The sequence below is a fragment of the Gopherus evgoodei genome, chromosome 8, assembly GCF_007399415.2.
Source record: "Gopherus evgoodei ecotype Sinaloan lineage chromosome 8, rGopEvg1_v1.p, whole genome shotgun sequence".
Classification (NCBI taxonomy): domain Eukaryota; kingdom Metazoa; phylum Chordata; order Testudines; family Testudinidae; genus Gopherus; species Gopherus evgoodei.
In genome coordinates, this window is record NC_044329.1 from 105,509,114 (window position 1) to 105,537,076 (window position 27,963).

The window sequence follows — 27,963 nt, forward strand, 5'->3', positions numbered from 1 at the left end:
TGTGAACAAAGGGCTTCCCTCCACAGGGCTGTCAGTCTGGCACTTCCCACCACCACAGCACCTACAACAAAGAAAGACAAAGAGGAGGACGGTGGGTGCTGATTCTAGCAGAGGAATCTAAAGACATTAGCCCTGACAAAATGTCCAGGAGACTTTACTGGGCCCAGTTATTGCTCAGTGTTTTTAATGTGCTAGGCAAAATGAAAGAGAGCATAAAATCAAGCCATAAATGTTTAACAGCCCTCTCTTCTTCTTTCTCCAGCTACTTGGAACCCATAAACTTTGCTGCTGCTTTGAGTTCAGCATCTGCAGAATCTTAAAAAACAAACAAACAACCATCCCCAAATTCCAGCAACAATGAAAAAATTCTTTCCAAGAGATGCTGCTTCTATGGAGTGACAGGATCTTCTGACTCTCTAACGTCACACTTCCATGCACATACAGGGAGTAGCCCTGTAATATGTAGCCAGAATGCAAGGAAACTAACCTTATACTGCAACTATGCGAATTTTCTCCTAGGCTGACTATTACACGCATAGGTAATGCCCCCACATCCCATGCATACTCCCAGATTTATACTGTGCATCTCAATAGTTCTGATTGTCCTGAGTGGTATAACAGAGCCCATAGGATAGACAGTATAGATGTCAACAGCTTGTGAAGTGGTAGGATGAACATCAGCATTAAAGTCCTATCGGGGAAGCCTTTTGAAATAGACTTTCAATAGAAGTAGTGGAGCCACTTAAAACACTACTAGGCAAAGCACTGGAAACTATATAGGAGGGACCCTATCCAGGATTGGCCAGACTGCAATTCTGAACAGTCATCAAGGGTCATCTACCACAGCTAGACCTTAGCTAATTTACCAAGCCTCTTAGGGTCACATCTGTTTATAACATTTTCCAGCTTCCAGTCACACAGTCAAAACTTTCGACTATTCCGAGTTGGTCTTTCTCCCTTTCTGGAAAAAAAAAATGAACAGGGTTCTGATCAGGCTGCATGAACCCGATTTCTAAATCTCATTTGTTCTGTTATCCTAATGTGAGTGGGTGGATAAGAAAAGCTTCATTTAGAAACTGGCATCTTTATGCAAGTGGCTTAAAACCCTCTGACATGTTGCAATTCCAGAATTTCTTTCTAATGGAAGCACCAGCAGCTAATTGATATAATTTTACAAAATAAAACAGAAATAGATTGATTTTCCTAAACTGGCAGAGGAAAATGGCACAGAGCAGCTAAAATGGAAGGCGTGTTGTGGTCAATTTAGATTCACCAGGTTCTGTACAGTGAGGTTCCCAACTCATATACTGTGTAACTGCCACTGCAACAGTGGTTATTGTCACTGGCCAATGGACACCTTGAAAAATACTGCAGAGTAGAATTTAGATTTTTTTTATATGTAGTGTTTTGGCTTTGATTATCGTCAAGTGCTCGTTGGATACTAGCAGTTCATGACTGCATAGGCAAACATAGCAGTCTTTATATCTTCAGTCAAATCTCACATGGCAGAGCCATAGATGGTGAAACCTGTTTAATTCATAATGGGTGAAATTTACCCAGTGTTGAAGGCAAGCCCAGAGAATTGCATAGGCCTTGTGTGGGCCCTTAGCACAGGGATGCATTTCACTCAATGCAAACATTGTCCAGGACAACAGTGTTCCCGTTTGTTTGTGGGGTTTTTTGAAAATGACCCTGGATTGTTTAATTTCTACCAAATCAATCACATTAGTGAAGCCTCAGAGCAGTCGCCTTGCTGTAACATCTCAGCAAGATGAACAGGACCTCTGATAGCGCAGTGTCTACTTAGTACTGAATGTTAAGGTTGGCATTCAGTGAAATTCATGGTGATTAGAGACAGAGTAGGCCTGACAGGTAATTTTGTGCAATGCCCTCCTCCTTCACAGTTCCAAGGATTAGTCTCTAGTGTGTACCTCCCAGTTCTGTTTTTAAATCCAAGTCTCTAGGTCAGGAATTACACCACAGAACCAAAGTACAGTAGCTCCTTCCTAGGTCAGCCGGTGTGTGCAGCTCAAGATGAGCCCAAGCCAGTGTTTCAGCTCTGAACTTTGAGGTTGCATACTGAACCATTTAGAGTTCATACCATGAAATTCTAGATCTCAGCTCCTGGAGGCAAGTGCAGTACTGCTAAGATGCTGGCCGTTTTCCTGCAGGAGGATACCCTGGACAAGAAGAAGCAAGTTAATGTGCACCATGCCTGATTAAACTTCTTGGGTATTTACTTTCCCTCATGAGAGATGAAAGTATGCTGAGATCCCAGTGACATTCGCAAAGTACATCAGAGGGGCCTGTTTCATTCCCTTTATGATTTCATGCAACCTATATTCTGCCCATGAAAACGAGAAGCAAACCAGAAGACACTCACTTTTAGCTGCTGACATAAGTTATTTTTTTGACCCTGCCCTGAAGCTTTTGGCATTGTAGGATGGTTAATGTAAAATTTGTTCATGCATCAAACAACAGTAATTTACCTTTAAACTCTGCTTGTTTCCCCTCATCCCCAAGTCCTTTTCAAAGAAGTTCCTTAACTAAAAACTCACAGATATGAAGTTAGGGAGAAATGTGGCCAGAACATTCTTGGATTACTACCGGCTAAACACGATATCAGAGAGACCACTGGCACCTATCCCCAACACACGGTAGGTCAGAAAGCAATCTCAGTTCTTTTTACGTTTGTTTCTCAGGACTCCGTTTTTAATACCCATCCTGACTACACTTCGCTAGTAGCTACAGGATTGTGGCTTTCTAATAAGTTTGTTGTTCTAATTCTTTTCTTATGTTATTGACATTTCTTTCTAAACCAAGCAGTTACGATTTGAAAAATACCTGGGGTTTGCCTAAAATATTATTCCAGGGATTTTGGAGATATCACACTTGCATTCTTCTCTCCTGCTAGCTGTACACCAAACTACAGCGTCTTCAATGGATGTATTCCTAATTTACACCAGTGTAAGAGAGGGGAGAGTCAGACCTGCTGTATTTTAAATACCTTTCATTCTGGAAGTGAAATCTTGCTTGCTCGAGGGAAACGGCTCTGTTTCTCTTCAGACCAAGTCTGGCACCAGCAGTAGTGTGATAGATTCCACACACCACCCTGCCAATGAGCCTCCACCCTGAACGAAGGGATCACTTCGAACAGGGAGAGAGCAATTAACGCTGCAGGTCCACTTGACGCTCAGCTTCTCTGCTGAAGCAGGCGGCTAATCTGACAACTGTGAACAGTCCCTGGGGTTAGTCACATGTGCAAAATTAAGCATGTGTATATTTATGGTGCCTCAGCCATCAGGACCAGTTGTAATGGCCATTGTGATGCAGATAGGAAATGGGGTGAAACCACCTTACAAGGGAGCGTGAACTAAAGAGGACATGAGCAGAGCATTTCAAGTTCCCAGTTTCTCATCTCCGCTCTGGCACTGCCCTGCTACATAGCCTGGGGCAATTCACCTCACCTTTCTGTGCCTCGGGGTACATATGAACTTCGGATTTACACCTTCAGCTCTATCTCAAGGAGCCATAACAGCGCTAGCTTCTACTGAGATAGCTCGCTAAAAATATTGTGTAGCCGTGATGGTATGATATCCAAGAAGGGCTAGCTTCCCTGAATATGATCCCATTCAAGAATTAGGCATGTACCAGGAGCAGCTAGCCCTTCCGATGGCTCATACTGCTGTGATTACACTTCTGTTTTTAGAGCACTAGCTCAAACAGAGCCAGCACAGTTATGTCTCTTTGAGCTGGGAATTACACCCACAGTCTGAAGTGTAGAAATACACACAGTTTCACTGTCTGTGAAGCAAGGATAATAGCCCTGAGCTCTCTGAGGAGGATTATAATAAATACAATGCTTTGAACACACAAAGCACCGTGAAAAGTTACAAGCAGACCAAGCAGGACTGGCATTTCCATTTCCTAGGAATGTCTGGTATTTTGACATTTGCTTTCATTCTTATTTGGAGAAAAACTAAAGAATTTAGAAATTTTTGGCCAAATTAAATTTTTCAGAAAAAAATTATCTCTGAGTCAATCCAAATATTTCAGTGCTGACATTTTAATTTTGTTTTTAAATTTATTATATATATATAATATGAAATATCAAACTGAAATCTTCTGTTCCCACAAGGCCAAGACTTGGTTTTGATTTGTTTTGTAATGAGGTTTCTGCAGGAACCTTGAGAAAGGTCAGTTGAGAAAAGTCGGCATTTTCGGAGGGAAAAATGTCCGGATAGAAAATGTTTGACCAGCTCTAGTGACAATATTTTTATAGCACATTTCAGTCTAGGCCACAGATCAGCTCTCAGAGATTCTTTTGAGAATGCTGCATCTTAAGTATGTTCCATTTGCAGCCACTTTTGTAGATGCTTATTGACATGGTCGGATTGTGCCCGCTCTGCTGCAGTAACTGTTGAAACATTCTCCATCTCCCTTTCTCCGCTAATGACTTTGACATAACAGTTTGTGGCCGGGATGAAGGGGAATCACCAGCTGTGCAGTTCTTATTGCTGTCCTTCTGCAGAGACCAGCAGGGCTGGCGATGAAAAGCATCTAGCATCTTCCTCCTCTCTTCTCCTGAAACTGAATGCATCATTTCTGCCAGACTCCTAGTGTCCACTGCCTCTGGGTCTGGGAAGCCAAGCCTATTACAGAACCTAATTACCATCAGGCATTGTAATACCCTTCAGTAGCACTACTCAGTTACCTCAGCATAAGGATTAGTTTTTTAAATTAAAGAGCTGCTGTCAGTGCTAACAGAAGCATTGTAATCTCATCAGGCATCCATGCCCATCTCCATAGAGACAGATAAACCAGAAGGGAAATATATACATGTATGTAATAATTTTGCACAGTGTCAATGTCTTTTGTTACCCCCGCAACTCTCTACTGGGGGTGGGGGGAGGATTCTTTTGTCTAGACTACTATCGCATACTACAGTAAATTTCTACATATTGGTTAATATTCATCCGAAAGACGAAGTATGTTTAGGGAATAGATTTTAAGTGATCCATGTTGTTAATGTCCTGATATCTCAGTAAATATATCAGATTCTCCCAGTAAGTAGACAAATGCTTTTCTATCTGTGTCATGGGCTTATTTACATAACATATGATCATAACTCCTTTGTGCATGTGTGTGTGTATGCAGGGCCGTCTTTAGGTATATGCAGCATACGCAGCTCTGTAGGGCACCCAAAAATTTGGGGCACCATCGAGACCATAGGCGCCAATTTCTCATCTTGCTGAGGGGTGCTCAACCCCCACCTCTGCTCTGGGCCCCGCCACCACTCCACCTCTTCCCACCCCTGCTCCACCTCTGTCCCACCTTTTCCCCTCCTCTTCCCTTGAGCATGCCCCACCCCACTCCTCCCTCTCCTTCACAGAGCTTGAATGCTGCGAATCAGCTGTTCCCAGCACTCCAGAAGCGCTGGGAGGGTGGGGGAAGAGTTGGTAAGCATGGGGCTGCCAGAGCACCAGAGGAGGAGGGACAGAGAGGGGAGCTTGGCTCCAGTGGGTACTCTGCATTCACTAAATTTTCCCCGTGTATACCCCAGCCCTGAAGTGCCCATCCACAGAGTCTGCGCCTATGACTGGGACAGCAAGTAAGAGCAGGATGGCTCCCGCACACCCAGGGTGCACTGCAGTCTCCTTACTAGACAGAAAGGAGAGGGTCTGAGAGTCAGGTCTCTGCTGGGAACCGTGACTCTCCGCATCATTCTGTGAATAAATCAGAATTTTTTCTACAACGCTACTTTTTAGTGCAAGTATAGTCCATCAGCATTATAGTGTGCTTCATTTGTTTAAACTGGTTTTAATAAAGTACATGTGGCAAGTTTTTCAATACTGTGAGCTTATGTTTGTGTTGCTAAGAGCAAGTCGGGCATAGGGGCACCAGTTTAACAATGCTGTGTAGGGCCCTATAAATCCTAAGGACAGCACTGTGTGTGTACACACACACACACACACACACACACACACACACACACACACACACACACACACACACACACACACACACACACACACACACACACACACACACAACCAGAGGTGAATGAAATGAAGTATTTCTTTGAAGCTGTCATGTTAACTGGAAACTTGTTCAAGGAGAAAGTCCTAGAGCTAACTACTGGGAAGAGAGTTTTGAGGCTTTAATTATGCCTTGGCTCAGAAATGACAAAAGAAACGGATCTGAATATATAAAATGATACCAAATATCTGTGTAATCAGGGCTAATTATATGGCACAGATATTCACTTGCACCAGGACATGTTTTGACTACAGTTTATGAAAATACATTATAACATTACCAGTTCTCCATATTCATGAAAGGAAGGTGGCAAAAAGTTAATAAATATGTGAAAGGAAACTAATTGGATCCTTTGTGCCAGCAACTATACATGAAACAATTGTTGTTTGAGGGAATTAGTGCTGCTGAATGGTGCTGGATTGACAGGCCTTAAAATAATAATAGTCTGTGACACTTATGTAGCGCGTTTGATCAGAGGATCTCAAAGCACCAAGAGTTAAGTGTCACTGTCCCCATCTGACAGATGGAGAATTTTAGGCATAGAACAGGGAAATGGTTTGCCCCTGGCTACATCTGAAGTCAAAGACTTCTCTAGTAATAGATTTGATGTTCCCTGACACCTAATCTAATGCCCTGGGCCAGGCTGCCTGCCACTTAAAATCATCTGTTTACTGCCTGATCTACTACACCAGTGGTTCTCAAACTAGGGCGGCTGCTTGTTCAGGGAAAGCCCCTCTCGGGCCGGGACAGTTTGTGCACCTGCCGCGTCCGCAGGTTCAGCCTATTGCAGCTCCCACTGGTCGTGGTTCGCCGCTCCAGGCCAATGGGGGTTGCGGGAAGTGGCGCAGGCTGAAGGATGTGCTGCCTGCCCTTCCCGCAGTCCCCATTGGCCTGAAACGGTGAACCACGGCCAGTGGGAGCCGTGATCGGCCGGACCTGCGGACTCGGGAGGTAAACAAAGTGGCCCGGCCCGCCAGGGGCTTTCCCTGAACAAGTGGCGGCCCTAGTTTGAGGGCCACTGACCTAGATTAGTGGAAGTGGAAGGCCTTGTTTACATGTGGTGGCCACTGTTTTGGCCAATGCACCAGGAATTGAACCAGAGGCTTCCAGAGCTACAGCCTGAGCTGAAGTGGGGAACGCTAACGATTCAGCTGTCTGCAAACTGGCCCACAGAGGGACCTGTAACATGCTCACCAGCCAGCTACTTACACACAAAAGTTGTACCACTTTAACTCGACCTGTAGATAAAGAGGCACAATCCCTCTGCCTCCTAGCACAGATGCCATTATTCCAGGATGAGAGAGAACAGCTTTCCCCATGAGGCGTCTCTATACTGATATAAGTGCATCCACAGGAGGAGATACAACTGCCCTGGTTAAAAATCACTGCCCTAAGTGAAATAGTTATCCTGGTACAAAAACTGTGCAGGTGAGGCAGGCCGACATTTCCCTTATACTGACTCATGCCCCGTCCATCAACGAGGCTCTATCAATCAGGAGGGGCCACTGCTAAGGTTAAGATGGGATGTCAGTCCTTGATGTCGCTGCTGAGTCTGCCAACAAGTGTGTCAGTTATGGTGGGGCATTTTGTGTTGTGAACACCTGGAGGCTAGAAAGTAATCTCAGACCCACCAACTCGACTCTTTCTCCCCCATCTCTGTTGCATTCCTTAGTGCACATCGGTGGTGAATTACAGGATGAGGATAATTGTCGCCGTCTCTTCACCCTTCAGTAGGGACTCCAGCCCCCTCCCACTTCTCATACTTCTCTTTAAAAGGGTCATGGTCCCCATCTTCCCCGCAGGAGACCAGCTCCCTCCAGCTCTTCTGTATCCTTTGCCAGCACAGGGTGTCCCAGCCCAACTCCACTCTCACTTTGCTCCGTGCCTGCTGCTCGCCTCTGCCTCTCTGACCCCTATAGATATCTGCATCCGGCCAGCTAGCCTTCCGCCTCCCCATGTCTGAGCCTTTAGCTCAGCTCCCAAGGGAACTGCATCCCAGAGCTCAGGGATCATTTCTCACTGGGACTAGTTTCAGGCAGTAAGTCCTGATTTGCCATTGTTCCCTGCTCCTGGAATACTTCCCCAATTTCCAAACCAGCATCCCCTTCTACATCTTAAAAACAGCCAGGGGCCCGCATCATCTGAGAGAGAAGTGGTTATTTTCCTAGAGGCTAAGCTTCCCTTTTGAAATGTGTAAGTGTATGTTTAGATGACCCAATGGGGGAGGAAAGATTGTAATGTCCTCATATGTGCACTAATGAATTAAAAGCATTGCTGGAAATGGTAGGCACATTATGGAGTGAGGATATATGTGTCTTGGAAATCACTAATTAAGCAACAGAGACCTCAAAATTAGAAATCATTGGTCTGTTAGAGCTATTTGAGCAGACAACACACCAGCTTACCGTGAAGGACTTGGAACATTTCAGAGGGACTAAATCTAAGGTACAGCTCACCCTGCAGCCATAGGCTGCTATCTAAGGGTGTGCTAAGTGCACACAGACCTGAAGAATACAGTTTAGAAAGTTCTAATGGCTTCATGAGAGACCTATTGATAAAGGGAAGAGTATGTGGCTTCCATTCCTTATTGTGCTCTTCCCCTTTCTGCTCCTCAGTAACTCTCAGATTGTGCCACAGTTGTGTTAGAATCATAGACTATGAGGGTTGAAAGGGACCTCAGGAGGTCATCTAGTCTAGCCCCCTGCTCAAAGCAGGACCAGTCCCCAGACAGATTTTTTCCCCAGATTCCTGAATGGCCCTTTCAAGGATTGAATTCACAACTGTGGATTTAGCAGACCTATGCTCAAACCACAGAGCTATCCCTCCCCACAAGGGAAGTGCAGGAGCTAGATCCCCCTTATTATAGGTGGGGCCGCTTGTATCACCTATAGTTAAAGTTGCTTGATACTTCCCATTATAAGTCCCTGTGGTCAGTTGCTTATAACTTTGCCAAGCTTCGATCATTTGGACTGAAATTTTCCATGTTGGGTAAAAGGTCCTCACTGCTGGTGACCTTGGTGGGTGTCAATATGATGCTACCTGGTGGGATTCCTGGGTGGGGGTTCAGATTGCTTTTTTAAAACCTAGGAAATTACACCCAAAACCTGATGTTAAAAGAATGTTATGATTGCAGAGTTGAGCATTCAAAGTTAGGAAATGCTAGAATTAACCTTGCCTGGGCAGCCCTCGTGTGTGTGCATTATAATGCAGTCTTTAATTGCATAATCACATTGTATTTTCCCACAGGACTCCAGCCTCATTCAGTGCACAGAATAGACCTGTTCTGGGTATGAATCAGGGTTGTGTGGTCTGTAGGACCTCTGCACCATTTGTTGCAGAACTTGAAAGGTAAGTAGTAAGTGAGGCAGTAAGAGGAGGAATGGTCTCCTGGTTAAGGCAGTTGAATGCTGCCCTGGAGAACTGGATTCTATCCTGCCATAGAGTTCCTGGATGAGTCACTAAAACCACATTTTTCACAGGTGGTCATTAATTGTGCGTTCCTCATTTTCTGGATGTCCAACTTGGTACTATGAGGTCTGATCTGCAGAAGTGCTGAGCACTCTCAACTGCAACTGAAGCCAATGGGAGCTATGCTTCTAACATCTGAAGTGCTGTATAATGCATGTACTCTGGCAAATCAGGTCCTAGGCTTTTCAAATCGAGTGGCCAAAATTCATGGGTACTTTTATTCTTTGTGCCTCAGTTCTCCCTCTGTAAATGAAGGCTAGGATCACCCCTTGCCTTGTAGGGAAGTCATGTTTGTGAAGCCTCTGTATAGTCTAGTGATGAGTGCCACAGAAAAGGCTATGAGGAAATTAATAATTCTGTCTTCAGAGTTGGGCTTGAATAGGGTGAAGTAAATAAGGCCTGGAGCCATACATTGAACAATGCAGAGAAAGCAAAATATTGAATAGCTGCTAACTAACTGTGCACTGAATGAGTCAAGAGTCCTGTGGAAAAAGTCATATGTGATCACACGATTATCTTGTTTCAGACCCCACTCTGTGTCAAACCAGGTTTGATTTACCATGAAGGCCATGAAGTCTTCGGAACCGGTTTTGTACCGGATAAGGAGTTTGTCCTGCAGCGGAATTTTGGAGGCATTTTAGAGACTGTCTGCTATGTCAGTTTTGCAGGACTGCAAAATGGCTCAACTTCCTGGATGTCTTTGTACCTTGAACATCACTGATAAGATGGCTGGGGCATGGCTTGACCGGATTGCGTATGCCAAATAAATAAACACAACTAAAGATTTGTGTTGTAATGCAAACGCACAAGGGGGACAAATGAAGGTTGCACAGGCAATCTTAATTCTGGCATTTCCTAATAGTTGGGTGCTTGGTTTTGCAACCTTGATAATGTTTTTAATGTAATTTTTTGTGTGTAGTAAGTGGGCTGCTGACTAGGCATTCTCCATGAGGACCCCAGGACTCTGGAACTGGCTCCTGTGCTCCTTGGTCCATATGTAATAACCTCCTGGAAAAGATGGAAAGGCCATTTATTCCATAGGGTCTATGGATATGGGTGAGGGTATGTTCCTGGGTAGGATTGGGCATGAGCCTTGGAGATGTTCTTGAGCCCATTCTTGTATTTTCCTTCTATTTCTTCCTTTGTTTATCACGTTGTCCCAAACGGTGTCAGAATTCTTCTTTACCTTGATCCAGCCTATTCTGACGTCCTTGTTTATACCTTGATGCTTCCAGTCTTGGCTAGTGAAATTTCCTCTGTAGTGGTCTTTCTAAATCCCTACTCTATACACTTCAAGAACTGCATCAAGAATATACTGTGGTCAGTTTTCACATATGCTATGGGAATTGAGACTGAGACCACCAGCTTTTTTCATAGAGATCACTAAACAGCTGTTTTCTTTCCTCTTCTTCATCTTCCTATGTTGTTCTTCACTCTGCCTATTCGCTGCTGCATCCAACTCTGGGAACCCTCTTAGTAAAACATTTTGTGATTGTTTTTAGGAGGAACACTAAGGCCCAACTCCTCTGAGATATTTAGGCTCCTAACGTCCACTGAAATCAGTGGATGTTAGGCTCCTAAATACCTTTGGGAATCTGTGCCTAAAGGCTCAGTTGTCCTTTGGCCTACACGCCTGTAAGGAGAAGTAAGAGCCATCTTCACACCTCTACCTGGCTGCCCAGGCCTTAGTTCTGGATGTACAGGAATGGAGTACGAATAACGAGAGCACTTCACGCTGACAGCTCCCACATGGAGCAGGTGAGCAGGGAGGGCTGAAGAACAGGTGGAGCCCTGACTCTATTCCTCCAACTCTCCAGTGTGTGCAGTGGAGTTGGCGTGGTGAGTGGGGTGGATGTTGTCATTTACTGAGGATGTAGGACAGCAGCAAATTTATCCCTTCCCTGGGCCAATGGGGAAGCAGGGAGGGAATTATGCCTCCAAGGCACAATTTCTTCCCTGTGCTGCTCCTGGGACAGCATTGCTCCATGCCATCCCATACATAGGCATGTAGCAAAGCCACAATCTAGTTCCAATAGAGAATAATAATTGTAACTGTTAGGTGCTGAGGTTCCATTCAATGTTTTGCCAATACAATAGGATACAGATAATACACCTCAAGTACCATAACATCTCCCTAATCACGCCTCAGGCACGAGAACATGTACAGACTAAAACGGTCTTGAATGTGTTTCTAATGACCAGCAGGGATTGTCTCAGATAGGGAACGTCCAGGTCCAGCTCCTTCCATAGTCTTACAGCAGCCAATATGAATGTAGGGAGGTGGTGGAATCTCCTTCCTTAGAGGTTTTTTAAGGTCAGGCTTGACAAAGCCCTGGCTGGGATGATTTAGTTGGTGTTGGTCTTGCTTTGAGCAGGAGGTGGGACTAGATACCTCCTGAGGTCCCGTCCAACCCTGAGATTCTATGATTCTATATTCACCCACCAGCTTTGGTGCTACCAGCCAGAAGCTAGAGGAGCAGTGCAGAGTGTGGTAAATCATGCAGCTGGTATTCTAATGCTAGTAATAAACTGTACTGGAGAGTTGGGAGTCAATCCCTATACACCGTAGAAGGAAAATGCATATGGGCGCTGTCATAAACAGAAAGTTAAGGGTTAATGTCTCTTTTACCTGTAAAGGGTTAACAAACAGGGAGCCAAAAACACCTGACCAGAGGACCAATCAGGAAACAAGATACTTTCAAATCTCGGTGGAGGGAAGCTTTTGTTTGTGTTTTTTGGGTTTTGCTTTGTTCTCTCTGGGTCCTGGAAGGGACTAGACGTGCAACCAGGTTTCTTGCCAATCTCCCTGCTACAGTCTCTTATATATTCGGAATAGTGAGTATTAAGTAGGAAAGGTGGTTATAGTCTTTTGATTGTTTTCTGTATTTGCAAATGTGTAGTTTGTTGGAAGTATTTTAAATTGTATTTGTGCTGGGGAGAGGCTTCTGGGGAAAGACCCTGTAACTTTTACCATCTAAATTACAGAGACAACTTTTACTTTTTTTCTTTCTTTTTATTAAAAGTTTTGCTTTTTAAGACCTGTTTGATTTTTTCCCCTTGTTGAGGCTCAAGGGAATTGAGTCTGTACTTACCAGGGAATTGGTGAGAGAAGGAAAGGGAAAAAGGGGGGATCCCTTTGTTTAGATTCACGGAGCTTGAATCTGTCTGTCTCTCCCGGATAGCCCAGGGAGGGAATGCCTGGGAGGGGGAGAGAAGGGGGGGGGAAATGGTTTATTCCCCTTTGTTGTAAGACTCAAGGAATTTGGGTCTTGGGGTCCCCAGGGAAGGTTTTTGGGGGACCAAATTGCCCCAAAACATTATAATTTTTGGGTGGTGGCAGCATATCAAATCTAAGCAGGTAATTAAGCTTAGAGGAATTCATGCTGGTACCCCAACTTTTTGACTCTAAGGTTCAGATTGGGGAAATATACCATAACAGGCGCACCCAGTGATGAGCTGCCAAAATATTAACAACAGGTTCCCTCCTCCTCCTCACCCCACGAGGGGGTCGTGGCTGCCCCCCCACCCCGGGACTCCTGCCTCATCCAACCCCCCACATTCCTTGACAATCCCCAGGACCCCTGCCCCATCTACCCCCCTTCTCTGTCCCCTGACTACCCCCTGCCGCCCCATCCAACCCCTCCTCTCATTCCTGATTGCCCCCCGGGACCCCTGCCCCATCCAACCACCCCTTCTCCCTGTCCCCTGACTGCCCCTGGAATCCCTGCCCCTGACTGTCCCCCACCACCCCATCCAACCCCTGCTCCTTCCTGACTACCCCCCCAGGATCCTTGCCACCATTCAATCCCCCTGTTCCCTGCCCTCTGACTGCCCCACCCCATCCACCTCCCCACAACCCCAAACTCCCCTGCCCTCTTCCAACACCTCCTCCCTGCTCTCTACCCCCTTACCATGCTGCCTGGAGCCGCTCAGCCGGAACCAGCACCAGCATTGGTGCCGCGGGGCCCGAGCCGGGCCGGGCCCTGCAACTGCAGGGCCAGGACCCAGCACCTGCAGGGCCGGGACCCAGCACCGGTGCCGCGGGGGCCGGGCCGGAGCCGGGAGGCCGGGACCAGCACCTACGCCTCAGGTGCCCAGCTGGGCTGAAGCCGCAGGGCCGTGACCAGCACCGGCGCTGTGGGGGCCGGGACTGAGCCTCGGGGCCAAAGCTGGGGGTGCTCGGCTTGGGCCGGGACAGGACGGGGCTAGGGGCGCTCAGCCCAGACCGGGTTGGGGCTGCTCGGCCGGGACCAGGAGCCAGGCAGGAGGACAGAGCCAGGGGCACTCAGCTGGGGTTGGGGGCGCTCAGCTGGGGGTGCCAGGCTGGAGGGAGCCCCTAAGCTGGCAGCACCTTCGCTCCCCCCTCCCCCCCCCGCGACACAGCTTACCTGCCCATGTCTTGTTTCGGGGGAAGCAGGGGATGGGGAGGAGAAGGAGGTGGAGCATTCAGGAGAGGAGGGGGAAGTGAGCTGGGGCCAGGGCGGACTGCTGGAGCTTTTGTTAAATAAAGCCCTTACATAACTGGTTGTCCTGGAACAACCGGTTCTAAAAGGACTTCTAAATTTAACAACCAGTTCCTGCGAACTGGTGCGAACCAGCTCCAGCTCACCACTGGGCGCACCCAATGGGTCAAACTTCAATATAAGTTATACTGGGATAAATCTGAAAAATCCCACTGCCTCCAGTGGAGTTGCTTCTGATTTACCCTGGGGTGAGATCGGAATCTGTCCCTTTGTGTTTTGCCATGAGTCCTTGGTTACTGAAAGAGATGAGATTGGTGCGTCATTAGCCATGCTGCCGTACTGGTGCAGTGACATGACACAAGAAAAGGCAAATGCTTATATTAATTGAAAAAAACGACTTTCTGGACCTGTCAGTAAATTTGATTCAATTAACCGTCTCCATAGGCCAGAAATAGTCAAGTCAAATGTACAGTCTTCCACATTTGCTGATGGAAAAGTGACTCCCATTCCAGATCTACATTTCAGCAGCACAGACAGACCACCACAGCCTCTGCGAGCTGTGTGCGCGCGGCTGGAGTGCTTCCATTCCTTCCTTTGGTGCCTTGTTAATAGGAAATAAAACTGACTTGTGACTTTAATGACAGACTTCCTTGGAGCCCTCCTAGAGGCATTTGCAAGTCAGGCTGCTTCTCTTGCCCGCGGAGGGCTCAGGGCTTTTAACCTCCTAGGGCTGCTTGTAATGTCAACAGCTCACACTTCTCTACACAAGGGATAGCAAGTAGACTTAGTTAGTTCCTGAGACACTGAAAAGCCTCCGGTTAGCAGGTGTTATTGGCAGTGCTTCCTGCACAGACACTGCTAAATAAATGGTGTATTTTCCTTCTCTCTCTACTACACGCTGCCCATAAGCGGGGGGGAATCACATAAATAATATAAGGAGGAAACAAACTGAATAAGAGAAAACAAACCCATCCTCAACATTTCCCATTAACAAATCAGGAAAGCTCCCAGAAAAGAAGAATAGCAAACTTCTTCTTGGGAATTTTATTACAAGGACATGGCAATACTGTGGTAGGTGAAGTTCCCACTTCCTACCAACAGGTGTCACCAGCGTGAATTACAAATATTCTATATAAGCAGCAAAGAATCCTGTGGCACCTTATAGACTAACAGATGTTTTGGAGCATGAGCTTTCGTGGGTGAATACCCGCTTCGTCAGATGCATGTTATGCATCTGATGAAGTGGGCATTCACCCACGAAAGCTCATGCTCCAAAACGTCTGTTAGTCTATAAGGTGCCACAGGATTCTTTGCTGCTTTTACAGATCCAAACTAACACGGCTACCCCTCTGATACTTGACACAAATATTCTATATGGTACTTCTCCGGGCATGTCAGGTTATAGTCACCCATGGGTGATGGCTTGGGATACAGCACAGCTAACACAGAAATTATGCCTCATGACAGTATCATTTACCTGCTGCCTACTCTTTTGTGGTCAGACAGCACCAGGCGACATCAGTTTCTAAAAATCTGCATTACTTTCCCAAGTAGGTCAATATATTTTAAAGAAAATTGCTGAGAGTTCAAACAACTTTAATCTGATTTCCAGGGTGGCAAATTGCATTAGAAATGGAAGCGCTCTTACAGTTTAAAGGCAAATTATATGTTTTGCCTTGAATTAATTTTTGTTTTCCCCCCTTCTCTATTGATAATTATAATCTGTCAGCTTACTCCTACATGCATCTGCACGTATTATGCAGATCCCGATACTTGTAGCTATCCTTAAAGAAAACCTTTCAGGTTTTAAACAGTGACACATTTGCGTGGATTCAATGAAAAGGATCCATTTACGGCGTTCTGGGAGATTTGCATTGCTTGGCTAGCCTCCAGCGGAAGGGTTCGCAAAATGCCATGTACAACAATTACCCCGTCAAGGGCTGAGAAATCACAATCCTGGCTGGAACAATGCAGCCCTGGAGTTCAAGTGCACTAAACATACTCCCAAACCGCAGAAAATGCGTAAGGTTAGAGCATGCCTTGAAGCATTCCCCTGAGCAAATGGTGTGAAAACCACTGCACATCAGGAACAAGCCAGAGGAACATACTGTCTCCAGCAAACAAAGAGAGGAGTAATTTACTGCTGCCCTGGACCATCCATTGGTAAAGTTACTATCCCTTCCTCCCTGCTGGCTCTGCTACTACCCAGCAAGTGGGATCTTGCCTCCCCTCCACCCCACCCCCACAAATCCTTAGTCCCAGAAGGAGTTCCTATGCTCCTATGCAGGTGGCCCAAAGTCTGGGTCATCTGCACTGGATTGTAGCTGTGGACATGGGAATGTTGTCAACATGACAGGCTTGTCCAGACTTTAGTTCTGTAATATATACGCCCTGACCTATCATATTTTGCCACTATGGGATGGTGGGAGACAGAGGGACACCACACACGTAGCTGTGGTTGTGCCTGTGACCGAGAGAGAAGCACTGGCAAGTAGAGCTGGGCAAAAGTTTGCAGCCGAAACTTTTTGGGGTGAAAAATGCAGATTTGGGTAGAACGATGTATTTCGCAAAATCATGTCGATTTCTCCAAAGAGTTTCAGTTAAAATAAATGAGATTAAAATCGTAACCTTTGGTTTCACCCTTTTCAAAACAAAATGTTAAGATTCAAGATGACGTCTTGTTTTGAAATTTCTTTCAATTTTATGTAAACGACGTTAAGAGAAAAAGCTTTAAATCCAAACAAAATGGTTCAGTGGATCTGAAACATTGGTTTCAACTTTTTGCTTGGCAAGATTTTTTTTTTTTAAATAATCATTTTGGATCAACCTGAAATGATTTCTCCCAACCCTCTGTGGGTTTTCTAACAGCCAGTGACCCAAATAATCACTTTTTCACACGGTATAAGGTGAAAGATGGTGCTTCTCACAGCAGTAACCAGGAGCCTTCCCCAAGTGCAGCAGATTGTATTTCTGTTGCTCTGTCCCAGTGAGTATGTCAAGCCCTCCTGGCAGGACTGTGACACACAGCCCCTCTTCCATGATGGCATGAGCTGGTGCAAATGGTACACGCACATGTGTGCACACAAGGTGGGGGGTTGAATTTGTGCTTTTTGTCCTTAAAATATGCAGTTGTATCCACCAGAAAATCACTACCTTGTCAGCTAATATCTAAGGATTTCGGCCCATTCCTATAATGTGGTAAATTTGTTTTCATTGTTTATAATTGGCCTAGGTTTGGAACATGTACATTACCTAACTGCCAGCGCCTCCACTTGTCATATCTGCTGTGCCATTTGATTTCTGTTTTTATCTTTCAAACCTGTCAGGCGTTCCCAGAAAATACAGAAAATCCTTGTGCGGTGTCAGACATGGTGCCAGTTACTTGTGCCTCTCTGAGACTGAAGCATTTGAAATAAGCAGTTGTTAATTCTTTGTTCGTAAAAATACACCTCTTGTACACCTAGGAAACATTGTAAAAATTAGTTCATCAGCTACACCAGTGCAGGAGGAGTCCATTGTTTTGTAACCATTTTCAATTCCAATGAGCCTATTTTGATCCCTGGCATGTAGACATGTATAACCCTCTATTTCTTGCCATTTCAACATAAGATCCAATTAAATTCATTCCCCTTTTATTTGCAGGCTGTAGAGTCACTAGTCAAAATCTAGGATAAAAAAGTAGGCGTGTGGTATTCATCGTCAATACAAAGAAAGATTGGAATATTGTAGAGGACGAGCTGGATGACCTTGAAGATTGGAGTAATGGAAGTGGGGTGAAATTCAATAGTACAAAGTGTAAGGTGATACACTTAGCGTTTAATAAGAAGAACTTCTGTTATAAGCTGGGAGCTCATCAGTTGAAAGCAGGAGATGAAGAAAAAGACCTGGGTGTTTGGGTTGATCACAGGGTCACTATGAGCCACTAATGTGATGCAGCTTCAAAAAAACCCTGAGATCCTAGGATGTACCAAGTGAGGAGTTTCCAGGAGAGACAGGGCAGTGTTAATGCCATTGTACAAGGCACTGGTAAGACCTCATTTGGAATGCTGTGCACCATTCTGGTCACCCATGTTCAAGAAAGATTAATTCAAGCTGGCACAGGTGCAGAGAAGAGCTACTAAGATGATCAGGGGAATGGAGGCCCTATCTTATCAGGGGAAATTGAAGAGCTTGGCTTGTTTAGTCCAGTGAGATGAAAGTTGAGAGGGGATCTGATTGCTCCCTATAAATACATCAGGATGGTAAACACCAGGGAGGGTGAAGAACAATTTAAGCTGAAGGAAAGTGTTGGCAAGAAAAAGCGGGTGTAAACTGGCCATGAGCAAATTCAGGCTGGATATCAGAAGAAGTTTCCTAACCATCTGAGAGATGAGGTTCTGGAACATCCTCAGATTGGAGTTGTGCGGGTGAATAACTTAATTGGGTTTGAGAGAGAGATGGACAAATTTAGAAGTGAGATTGTATGATGGGGTTGCTTGTGATGGGTAGGGGGTCCCATCCAGTTTGTCTTGTGTTCCTAAAATTTCATGTTTCAGGACTTTAGCCAGTCACCTGCAGGGATCAGGAAGGGAGGTGTTAGCTGCCTTTCCACACTATGTGGACAGGAAGGGACAAGCTGCTTCCAGCCACAGGGGAGCAGGGGGATAACGGGAGAGAAGAGATGAGCTCTACAAAGATACAGGCCAGGTCATCTCTTCCCCCCTGCCCTTCTCTGCGGCTGGAAGCAGCTCCCTTCCTTCCCGTCCCACACAGTGCCAAAAGGCTGCTGCTGGCTACATTCTGGTGTGAACCCTGGCAGAAATCTGGGGGGGCGGTGCATGTGACCCTGCATGCCCCCGCATATGTTGCCTCGGGAAGACACTGCGCCAGGTACCAGGAGAGGTGGGTCCGTCCCAGGGGCCCAGCCAGGCATGGAAGGCAGAGAATGCAGGGCAGGGATGAGAGAGTCCATTGGTCACACCCCCTCACCCATGTGAGAGAGGTGTATCGGAGTATGTGTGTGTCACCTCTCCCCGTGTGAACCCTAAAGCCTTGAAGATAAGAAGTAAATAAAAAGAATCCAACTACACAATATTTCTTTTTAATGGGCACAGTGAACTTGCTGTTAATTTGAACCTTTGTACTGCAGAGTTCTGATTGATAGCTGTTGTACTCACTTAAATGCGAATAATTTTACCAAGTGTCCCGTATTCAGCATAGGGAAATATGGTCACCCTAAACTTGTGCATTGGTGCACCTCAGTCCCTTCTATTCTTTGTCTGTGACACATAATAGGCCTGTGATATACAGATCGGACGAGATGATCTGTTGATTTCTTCTGGCCTAGAATTATATGATTCTATAATCTGTGTGTATAAAAGTGCCCAAGACCAAAGATGGCGTCTTGCTTGCACTGTGAATCCCGAGGCAATAACCTGCCCTCCATTATGTACCATCTTTTTCTAAAGTCTGTTCTTTTATATACACCACGTTCTTGAGTTTACTGGACCATTTGCATAGCCTACGAATTACAAATTCCTAAAGAGTTAGAATGACTCAGACAATTTTTGTATTTGTTAGTTGTACACTGGGCTTAGGGCAGATGTGATCTTGGCTCTCCGTTGTCTGGCTTAGATGGCTGATGTAAGTTGAAGTAGTAACCCCATTTTGCAAACAAGGGGGGGAAAGAAGGCACCAGGACTATGCCAATGCATCAATGTGGACTATGCCAATGCCAGGTTGCAGACTTGAACTATTTTTCCTGTTGAAATTAGAGTGGCTCAATTTTTTATACCCCAAGAAAAGTTTGTTTTCCACACTTCCTTACCTCAGAAATGTATTTTTTTATTAGGGTGCAATCAAATGTGGCAAATTTCAGCCATAAAGGTGACTGTGTTTAGATTGCTGGAGAGGTATGTTTTGGGTACGTAGTAAGTTGACTGTAAGTTTTGATCTAAATATGGCTTTGTAACTGGCATGCCAAGTGCCTGGGAGAGTTAAGTTTGCCATTACTAATCATGAGCTATACCTATGTCATAGAGCTAGAAGGTTATTGAGTCCAGCCCCCCTGCTTTCATTAGCAGGACCAAATACTCATTTTGCCTCAGATCCCTAAGTGGCTCCCCTCAGGGATTGAGCTCACAACCCTGGATTTAGCAGGCTAATACTCAAACCACTGAGCTATCCCTCCGTGCCCTAAAAAGTCATACTTAGATCACTGGCTGCTGTCAGTTTATTGTATTTCCAAAATCACCTTGTTGTATGGACCTGAAGTGAACAGTGCTCGCGGTATTAATGAACCAGCAGATGCTATAGTTCACCAGGTTCTTAGATTACATCTAAAAATCACACCGTGAGATCTATTGCTGCGGCTGAAAGGTTAAGCACCGTGTTTCCCTTGTCTGTGTTACAAATAACACCCTAGATTATTAAAAATGAGTGAGTTTTAAAGATCTGTTTTATCTGCTTGCCCCGATCATATTGTTGTACTTCCTCACTTAACTTAGTAGACCAGGAGTAATGAGACTGGTCAGTTTCACTTTCTGGGGATGGTTCTGGACTGTGCTTATGTAGTTAGACGCCAGAGTAACTGCATAGAAATCAAAGGGTTTGTACCGGAGTAAAGAGGGAGCGATGCTGTGAAGAATCAGGCCATTTGTTCCTGATCAGTTTCATGTTTATTCTTAAGCATTTACTGCAGCTGCTGTTGGTTTCGTTTTTCATCACTGAGCCCAGAAACATTCAGATTTAATCAAATAAAACATAAAAGGCCCATTCTCCATTCAGTCTCCAGGCACGTTATGTTTCATGAGTCCCCCATTTTCACACCAAACCAATTGTTTTGTTTAAATATAAACAGTCCCCTTTTCAAAACATCATTGTGCCTTAGGATGGCGATTTAGCAAAAGGAAGTACCGTGTAAACGTCCATTATTTTCACATCTCTTTTGACAAATCTTTCTACTAATAAAAACGAAAGAGCTAACCAATATCCAGCTGCAGTTACGGCTCCCGGGTGAAAGTAGATCCCTCCAAATTATCTATGTGACATCAAGGAGTAGCGGCAACTTGGTTCAGTGCGTAGGATTAGGAATCAGGAGACCTCGCTGCTCTTCCTAGCTCTGCTCCAGAGCTGCTGTGTGGCTTTGGACAAATCACTGCACTTTTTCCCCCCTTTGTTTATTTCAGTTGTAAACCTCCTTGGGGCAGGTACTGTCTCTCATTACTTGTTTGTACAGAACCTTGCGCAACAGGAACGTGATCTTGGTTGGGCCTCTAGGTGCTGTGGTGGTCCATATAAGTAATAATACTCCTCGAGGTGATGCTCAGAAGATAGGCAGGATGTTGCTGATCACGTAAATATTAGACCAGGAGTCTGGGGCCACCTCTATTTGTATCTCCTCAGAGCAGTAGTGGATGAACAAACAGCGCTGGCAGCACGACAGCTAAAAGGACTCCTTCATTGGGGAGAGAATCAAGAAATACAGGTTGTGTAGAATAAGGCGGCTGAGTCAGTGAGGGAAGCACGGAGGGTTGATCCAAGCCTATCAGTCACTGTGAAGCAGGTTGAGGGCATGTTTTGTTTTCTCTAGTCTGGCTGGAAACTGATCACTCAGTTTATAATGGAGAAGAATATCAAAAGTCGTCTCTGGTTTTATAGCTGCCCAATGGCCAGGTTGGCTAGAGAGAGATAATTATGTGCCACGCCAAGATAAGGAAGAGATGAAATAGAAGGATATTATTTGTGAACCCAGCAGAGGTGTAAATTATGGCCACCCTAGTGCAGGTGTGCCGTATGGGGAGCACGTACAGGGAGGCCTTTCTCCCCCACTGGATGCACCTTGCACAGAGGGCAGCCATAATTCACTCGCAAGCTTGCAGAGCTCAATGGATGGGTGCTGGCTAGTGCTACTGTTGTCAGCACTAGTCACCTCAGAGAGGGCGTGTGTGGGCAGGGAGGGACAGGTACAAATGCCTCTTTATACTGCGCTCCTCCAGCTCCCAAGAGACATTTCTGCCTTTCAACAGGAAGATACCTAGGGTACCCCTGCTTGGGCTCTGCAGGTTCTTCCCAGACGCTGCATCTGGAAAGGCAGAACTCAGCCTAAATCATGTAATGCTTTGTGACCTTTCAGGTCCAATTCTTCACTGCAGGCCCACCACAGCCAGGAGCTGCATGAGTGGCATCAGAATCCGAGGTGGAGGATATTAATTTAGTTAGGCCCAGCACTAGATTTTGTTTAAAAAGAGAGAGGCATTACAACCTAACAGGAGTTAAATGTTTCAGGAGTTTTAAAGAATGAAACGAAGAGAGACTTGTTTAAAAATAAGAGTAGTGAACACTTCCCTGCGGTGCTGGGCACAACCAGAACAGCACTCTGCTTGGGCGTGAGAAGCAGGAAGTGAAACAGACTAGAAACAAAAGTGACACTATCGAGGTCTGTTTCATTGAAGAAGCTGAGGGTGAAGTGCAGAAAAGTAAAGAAGTAGCAAAAGCAATGGAAAGAAAATGAGACATTTCCAAGGCTTTGAGTCTTAATAATCTAAATAGGGCCTGAATGTGTAGGGTGGGAAGTCACAGGGGCTGGTCTTTCTCTGCTCCTATTGAAGTCGGTGGTGCAACTCCCTTGGACTTCACTGGCAGCAGAGTTTGCCCAGTGCTGAGCAGCTGGTGGAAAGAGATAGGAGGACTCATCGTGGTGACAGGATTCAGCTCAAGAGCTGAGGCACTCTCAATTCCTATCGCAATATTCGCAAAGAAGCCCAAGGAAATTCTGGCTGTTTTACGCCCACGGATGAACTTTGCATTAGCAAGCCAAAGGATAGAGAGGTTGGAAGGAATTCGGAGAAGAGCATCAAATGTCACTGAGGCTGGAGGAGCTGACTTCGGACAACATTTGAACAGTATTCAATATAAATAGTTTGACTCAGGGCTCATCTACATGGTGCCGCAGTCCAGAAGACGGCTGTGTGAATTGTAAAATGCTCTAACGTGCTGCGCTCCAAGTGCCCTGTGTAGACCCAGCTGTCGTGAATGAAAAGCTTCATGTCAACATAGTCCTGGCTGAATGTGACTACATCCACAAACACCTTTCTTTTTGCACCAGCAGGGTCTACACAGGACGGCTAGACTACTCTGCAATTCACACACCCCTAGTCTGGACTGTGGATCTGTGTAGATAGGCCTTCAGAGGACATGTGTGCGTCTGCTAGTAGTGGGGGAAAGGGAAGTGGTGTGATAGCCACCATCTCGGGGACTGAAATGGGGACCTCCAGAGATTAAAGCATGAGCAGCTATGACTTGAGCTGAAGAATGACGCTCTGGAACCAGCTGCTATAACAACTCATATCCTCTGTGGATTGGCACAGAGGCAGGATCTGTAACACACATTCACCGGTTGGTTACATACATGTTGGAGAAATACTCACAGTTGTGTAAGGGGGTATAACTAGGAGAAATTGCGTGGAATAAAGCAAAGAGAAGTTTTAGTTGAACACCAGGAAAAATGACTGAGATTACTAGACGATGGAATGAGGGAAAAGATAGAACCGGTCTCCAAACGGAGGAAGTAGAACCCTCATCACCAGGAACATATAACGTTCGATTGGAGAAAACACTGGAGACTCATGGAGGGAATAATCCTGCCCTGGCCTGTAATAAATTAGACTTCCAGTTGAAGTCTCACTTGCAAACACACTCATTGCTCTGAGATTCTGCACAAGGGTTTTCCTAAGAACATCTCAAATGTTTGATTTATGCATTGCTGCAAGACTGGGTATAGCGGGGTGGTCACCCGCTCCTGCCCTGAGGGGCTTAGAACAGCCCAGCAGAGGGCTGTGACTGGGGCAAGCAGCTCCCAGGCTGATTAGGGAAGTAGGCACACCTGGGAGCCATGCCCCAAACAGACCACAGCCGGCCCCTATAAAAAGGCTTTGAGCCAGGAGCCCAAACAGACTCTCTCTGCCTTCAGAGGGAGAGGGGCCTGGCTGCTGGGAAGCTCAGAGTGCCTAGAGTGAGGCAGGGCTGGCGAGCTCCAGGCTGGCAACTTCCCAGGCTGCAGGGCCTTGTCCAAGGCCCCACAGAGGCACTGGGTTGCAGAGAAAGGCAGCAGGTCCAGACCCAACCTTGCCTATGATGAGTGGCTTTTACACTGCAGTCTGCCCCAGGGAGTGGGGGCTTGGTGATGACTGGCAGTAGCCCAGATTGATGCAAGGTGGGGATTAGAGGGTTGGGGGTTCCCCAGAGAGGGGAGACCCAGAGGCAGAGTGTGGGGGTATTGCCAGCGGGCAGCATCTCGGATAAAAGGGCACTGGGGTCTGAGAGGGGCACGGGGCCAGCGGCAAGCAGGACGCTGGCCTGCAGAGGGTGCTCTGAAGGCTGGTGAGCTAATTCCCTGAGATGACCAGCAGGAGGTGCCGCAGGGGTGAGTCGTTCACGCCTACACTGTTACTTCACAATGCTTTTCTTCCTTCTCTTTTCCTTCTTCAGGAAAGAAAAAATGCCCCCCTTCAAATGTGGCCCCCAGCGGGGCCCAGGGAACAGCCACCCGGGCCGCAAGCTAGAGAAGAGAAGCCAGACGAATCCTATGGAGCACTCTCACTCGTCATAAGGACATTGGGAAGCAGGCACTGCGGAAGTGGAGTCTGATCAGCCCCTTGGGGGGTTGAAATTGGTCTTTTCCCCCCAGATAAGTAAAATAACAAATAGTCAGGGGTGGGGTTGGGTGGCGGCGAAATCAGCTAGAAATGTTACACTTGTTTTTCTTTTTACCAATGGTAAATCAGTTCCAGGCCTTTTGGCGCAGCTCTGAAAAATGTGAACAGATTGATTCACAAAAATCATTAACTGTAGCTGAACAGCCATTAGTTACAACACAGGGAGGAGGGACCCCCCAAACCTCTCCCCCTCTGTCTTTAAAGGAGTCATTGATTCACTGAGCAAACAATTCAAAGCCCCCCATCACCCAGTGCAATATCTGCTCCTTCAGTGTAAAATTCAGAAGGCTTTGTGCAAGTCTCATGTGCTGTTGCAGTTACCGTGGGCTATCGTGTATAGAAATAGCCCAGGGGGGGTAGGCAGGCATGCTCCTGTGTACCCCGCTTTGTGCCATCCTTCATTTCCTGGCACATATTTTTGCTCTTCCATCAGATCTTGTCATGAGACTCCTGTCGCACGGTTAATTGAGAGAGACGCATGCACACCGATGTGTGTGATGGTTCTCGCTCACAGAGCATGAGCTGAGTTGTGATGGGGGAGGACGTGTGGTGCCCAGCTGGACTCTTTGGTGTCACTATTGTGCCTGCAGAAGCCAGTTCCTGGCATTACGCTCACCAGCAGCCCAGGCTAGACCCGTATAAGAGGCATAGTCTGTGTTCCCCAAGCAGCTGCTGGGTATGTACAGGAATACGCCCAGACCTGCCCCCAGTGCAATACCAACTGTTGGCAGCATTGATTGGCCTCCCCCTCTTGGTTGCTTCATGATGGGGGTGAGGGGCAAAGCACAGGGGACCCCCTGACTCTTCTTCCCCCCACCTCCACAAGCTAGTCTGCCCCATAGTATCTACATGCATTGAAACTTGTGCTAAAAGCCATCTCCAGCGGGCAGCCTCCTCCCCAGGCCTCATGTGACCGACCTGAAGTGTCCCTCTGCTTTTCAGGGAAAGTGAATTGAAACTCTAGGTAAAAACCTGCTCACTGTTCCCTTCTGTGATCACCTTCTGCAGGTTCTATGGGGTTATGAAACCAGATGTTAGTGATGGGGCTCGACCTCTCCATTCCCAAACCCTGGGGAAGTTTAGCTCTGGATCTTAGGGACAGATTCTCAGCTGTTGATCCCTGATCCTGGGCTGGCCATGGTGCTGAAAAGGCCCTAGGCAAAACTGAAAGCAGCTTTAGTTTGTTACATTGGCTGCAGTTGTCTCACATGGACTGCTGCACTAGCTGGGCAGCTGGCAAAGCGCTGGGCACTCCACTCCCCCCTGAATATCCTCATCCTATCCCCAGCGTGCCCCTGTCTGGTGAGTATACATGGCTCTATGGGGCATGAGGCTTCCCCTCTCATAGGAGGATGCTTGGCTGGCCCATTAGGGCAGCTTTCCATTTGCTTTGCACTGACAGGGAAGCCCAGGGCAGAAGATACGGCTTTGAGTTCTGCACCTCGGGTACAGGTCTTGCCCACAGCTATATGCTGATGTTTGAATATACAGCCAAACCTACAGCCTGTGCATCAGTTGTATCCTCCCACACACACACACACAGCCTCATGGTGGGTATAAATGAGGGCAGAATATGGCCCTGTTTGGATCTGAAAAAGAAGCAAGTCCCAAGAAAGTGACAAAACTGTAAATGCACAGATGTTGTCAAATACAATCTATCAACCTGATTTTTTTAATCTCTGGGAAGGGGAGAGACGGGAGAATAGGAAACAAGTTGAGAACAAGAAATAAGATAACCCACAGGAAGGAAAATGATAAAAACAAACTCAATATTGTCAGCATTTCAAGGTTACAGGGTTAAACTGTGTGCATTTTTAAGGAGGGTAAAATGCCTTAATATGATGAATACCAATGCACCTAAAAGGCACAGTCCTGCTTTCCTGGCTCTATAAGCAAAGTAATGAATAGTGGGTGACAGTATGATAATTAAAATGACCTCTTGGAGATATGGATTAGAAGGCACGCAGAGCGGGGATAACTTGTCCTTTGAATTAATCTAGTGTTAATTTATTACTATAGTTGGATTTTATAAGGTTTTAGTGGAAGACTTTCAAAGTTGGTTTACTTGGAGGGGAAAAAAATGTTCCCTTTGCATGTTGATTGAAACAAAACACTTGCAGAATTCCTTGGTGTTTCTTTCTGAATGGCTCCATGTATCTAGGATTTCAGGATATTCGTTGGAGAATTTACTCTGGAAAGAATGAATAAAGTGATAGATGCAAGAACTGAGCATGTCTTTGCATTTTCCTTCTCTTCGTCTCTGCAGCTGTGCTCACAATTCTCGGGGTTGGCTGGACAGCAAAGGGTGGCTAAGGGAGACATGGTCACTGTCCTGCTACCAGTTCTCAAAGGTTCCTATCATTTGGCTTCCGTCTTTATTTACATGGATATTTATTTCTTTACACAATGCACTCTGCCAGAGGATGTTGTGAAGGCCAAGTTTATAACAGGGTTCAAAAAACTAGATAAATTCATGGAGGGTAGGTCCATCAGTGGCTATTAGCTAGGTTGGGCAGGGATGGTGTCCCTAATCTCTGTTTGCCAGAAACTGGGAATGGACAACAGGGGATGGATCACTTGATGATTGCCTGTTCTGTTTATGCCCTCTGAAGCACTTGGCTTTGGCCACTGTCAGGATACGAAGCTAGATGGACCTTTGGTCTGACCTAGCATGGCCATTGTTATGGCCTTATTGCCATAGAGATCAATCTCTTCACTCCTGACCTGCCTCCTTCCATTCAATCCTGCATCTCAGCCTGACCCTGCAGCATCTCCTCCTCCAATGTACTCCACCATCACCTCCTGCAATTTCATATCCATTTCTACAGTACAATGGGGATTCAGTCCTGCCTGTGGATCTGGCCATCACTACAATAGAAATATTAAATAATGATGATATTTGGGACCCATCATCTCCCAAGCGATAAACCTGGCCCTGCCACCAACTTGGGCAAGTCATTCCACCTTTATGTTCCCATCTGTAAACAGAGAATAATAATAATAATTTGGGGCCTGATTTGACCATCCTCCCATTGAGTAGTATTTTGCTCTGCAAGCAGTCCCTGTTAGAGTGTGGTACAACATGAGTAAAAGTGGAACAAGCAGGCTCTTAATGTTTGTACAATGTGAAATGCTACATAAGTGCTAAATATTGTACCAATTTAAATCTCTCCTGGACTTCTGCAGGGCCAGCTTTGTGGAAGTTCTTTCTGACAGTCAAGGTGTATGTGTTCTGGATGGAGACAGATGGACCAATGCATGCAAATTCCATTCCACGTAGATTAGCAACATACAGTGAT

General features: G+C 46.1%; 1 protein-coding gene across 1 annotated transcript in view; it reads left to right on the forward strand.

Annotated features, from left to right (window-relative positions):
* Window positions 1–26,827, forward strand: part of AGBL4 (ATP/GTP binding protein like 4) — a 1,406,381-nt gene extending 1,379,554 nt beyond the window's left edge. Inside the window, 2 exon segments of the mRNA XM_030571608.1 lie at window positions 2,561–2,657; window positions 24,438–26,827. Coding sequence (XP_030427468.1) covers window positions 2,561–2,657; window positions 24,438–24,558 — 218 coding nt within the window. The 3' untranslated portion in view covers window positions 24,559–26,827.
* The last annotated feature ends 1,136 nt before the right edge of the window (window positions 26,828–27,963 follow it).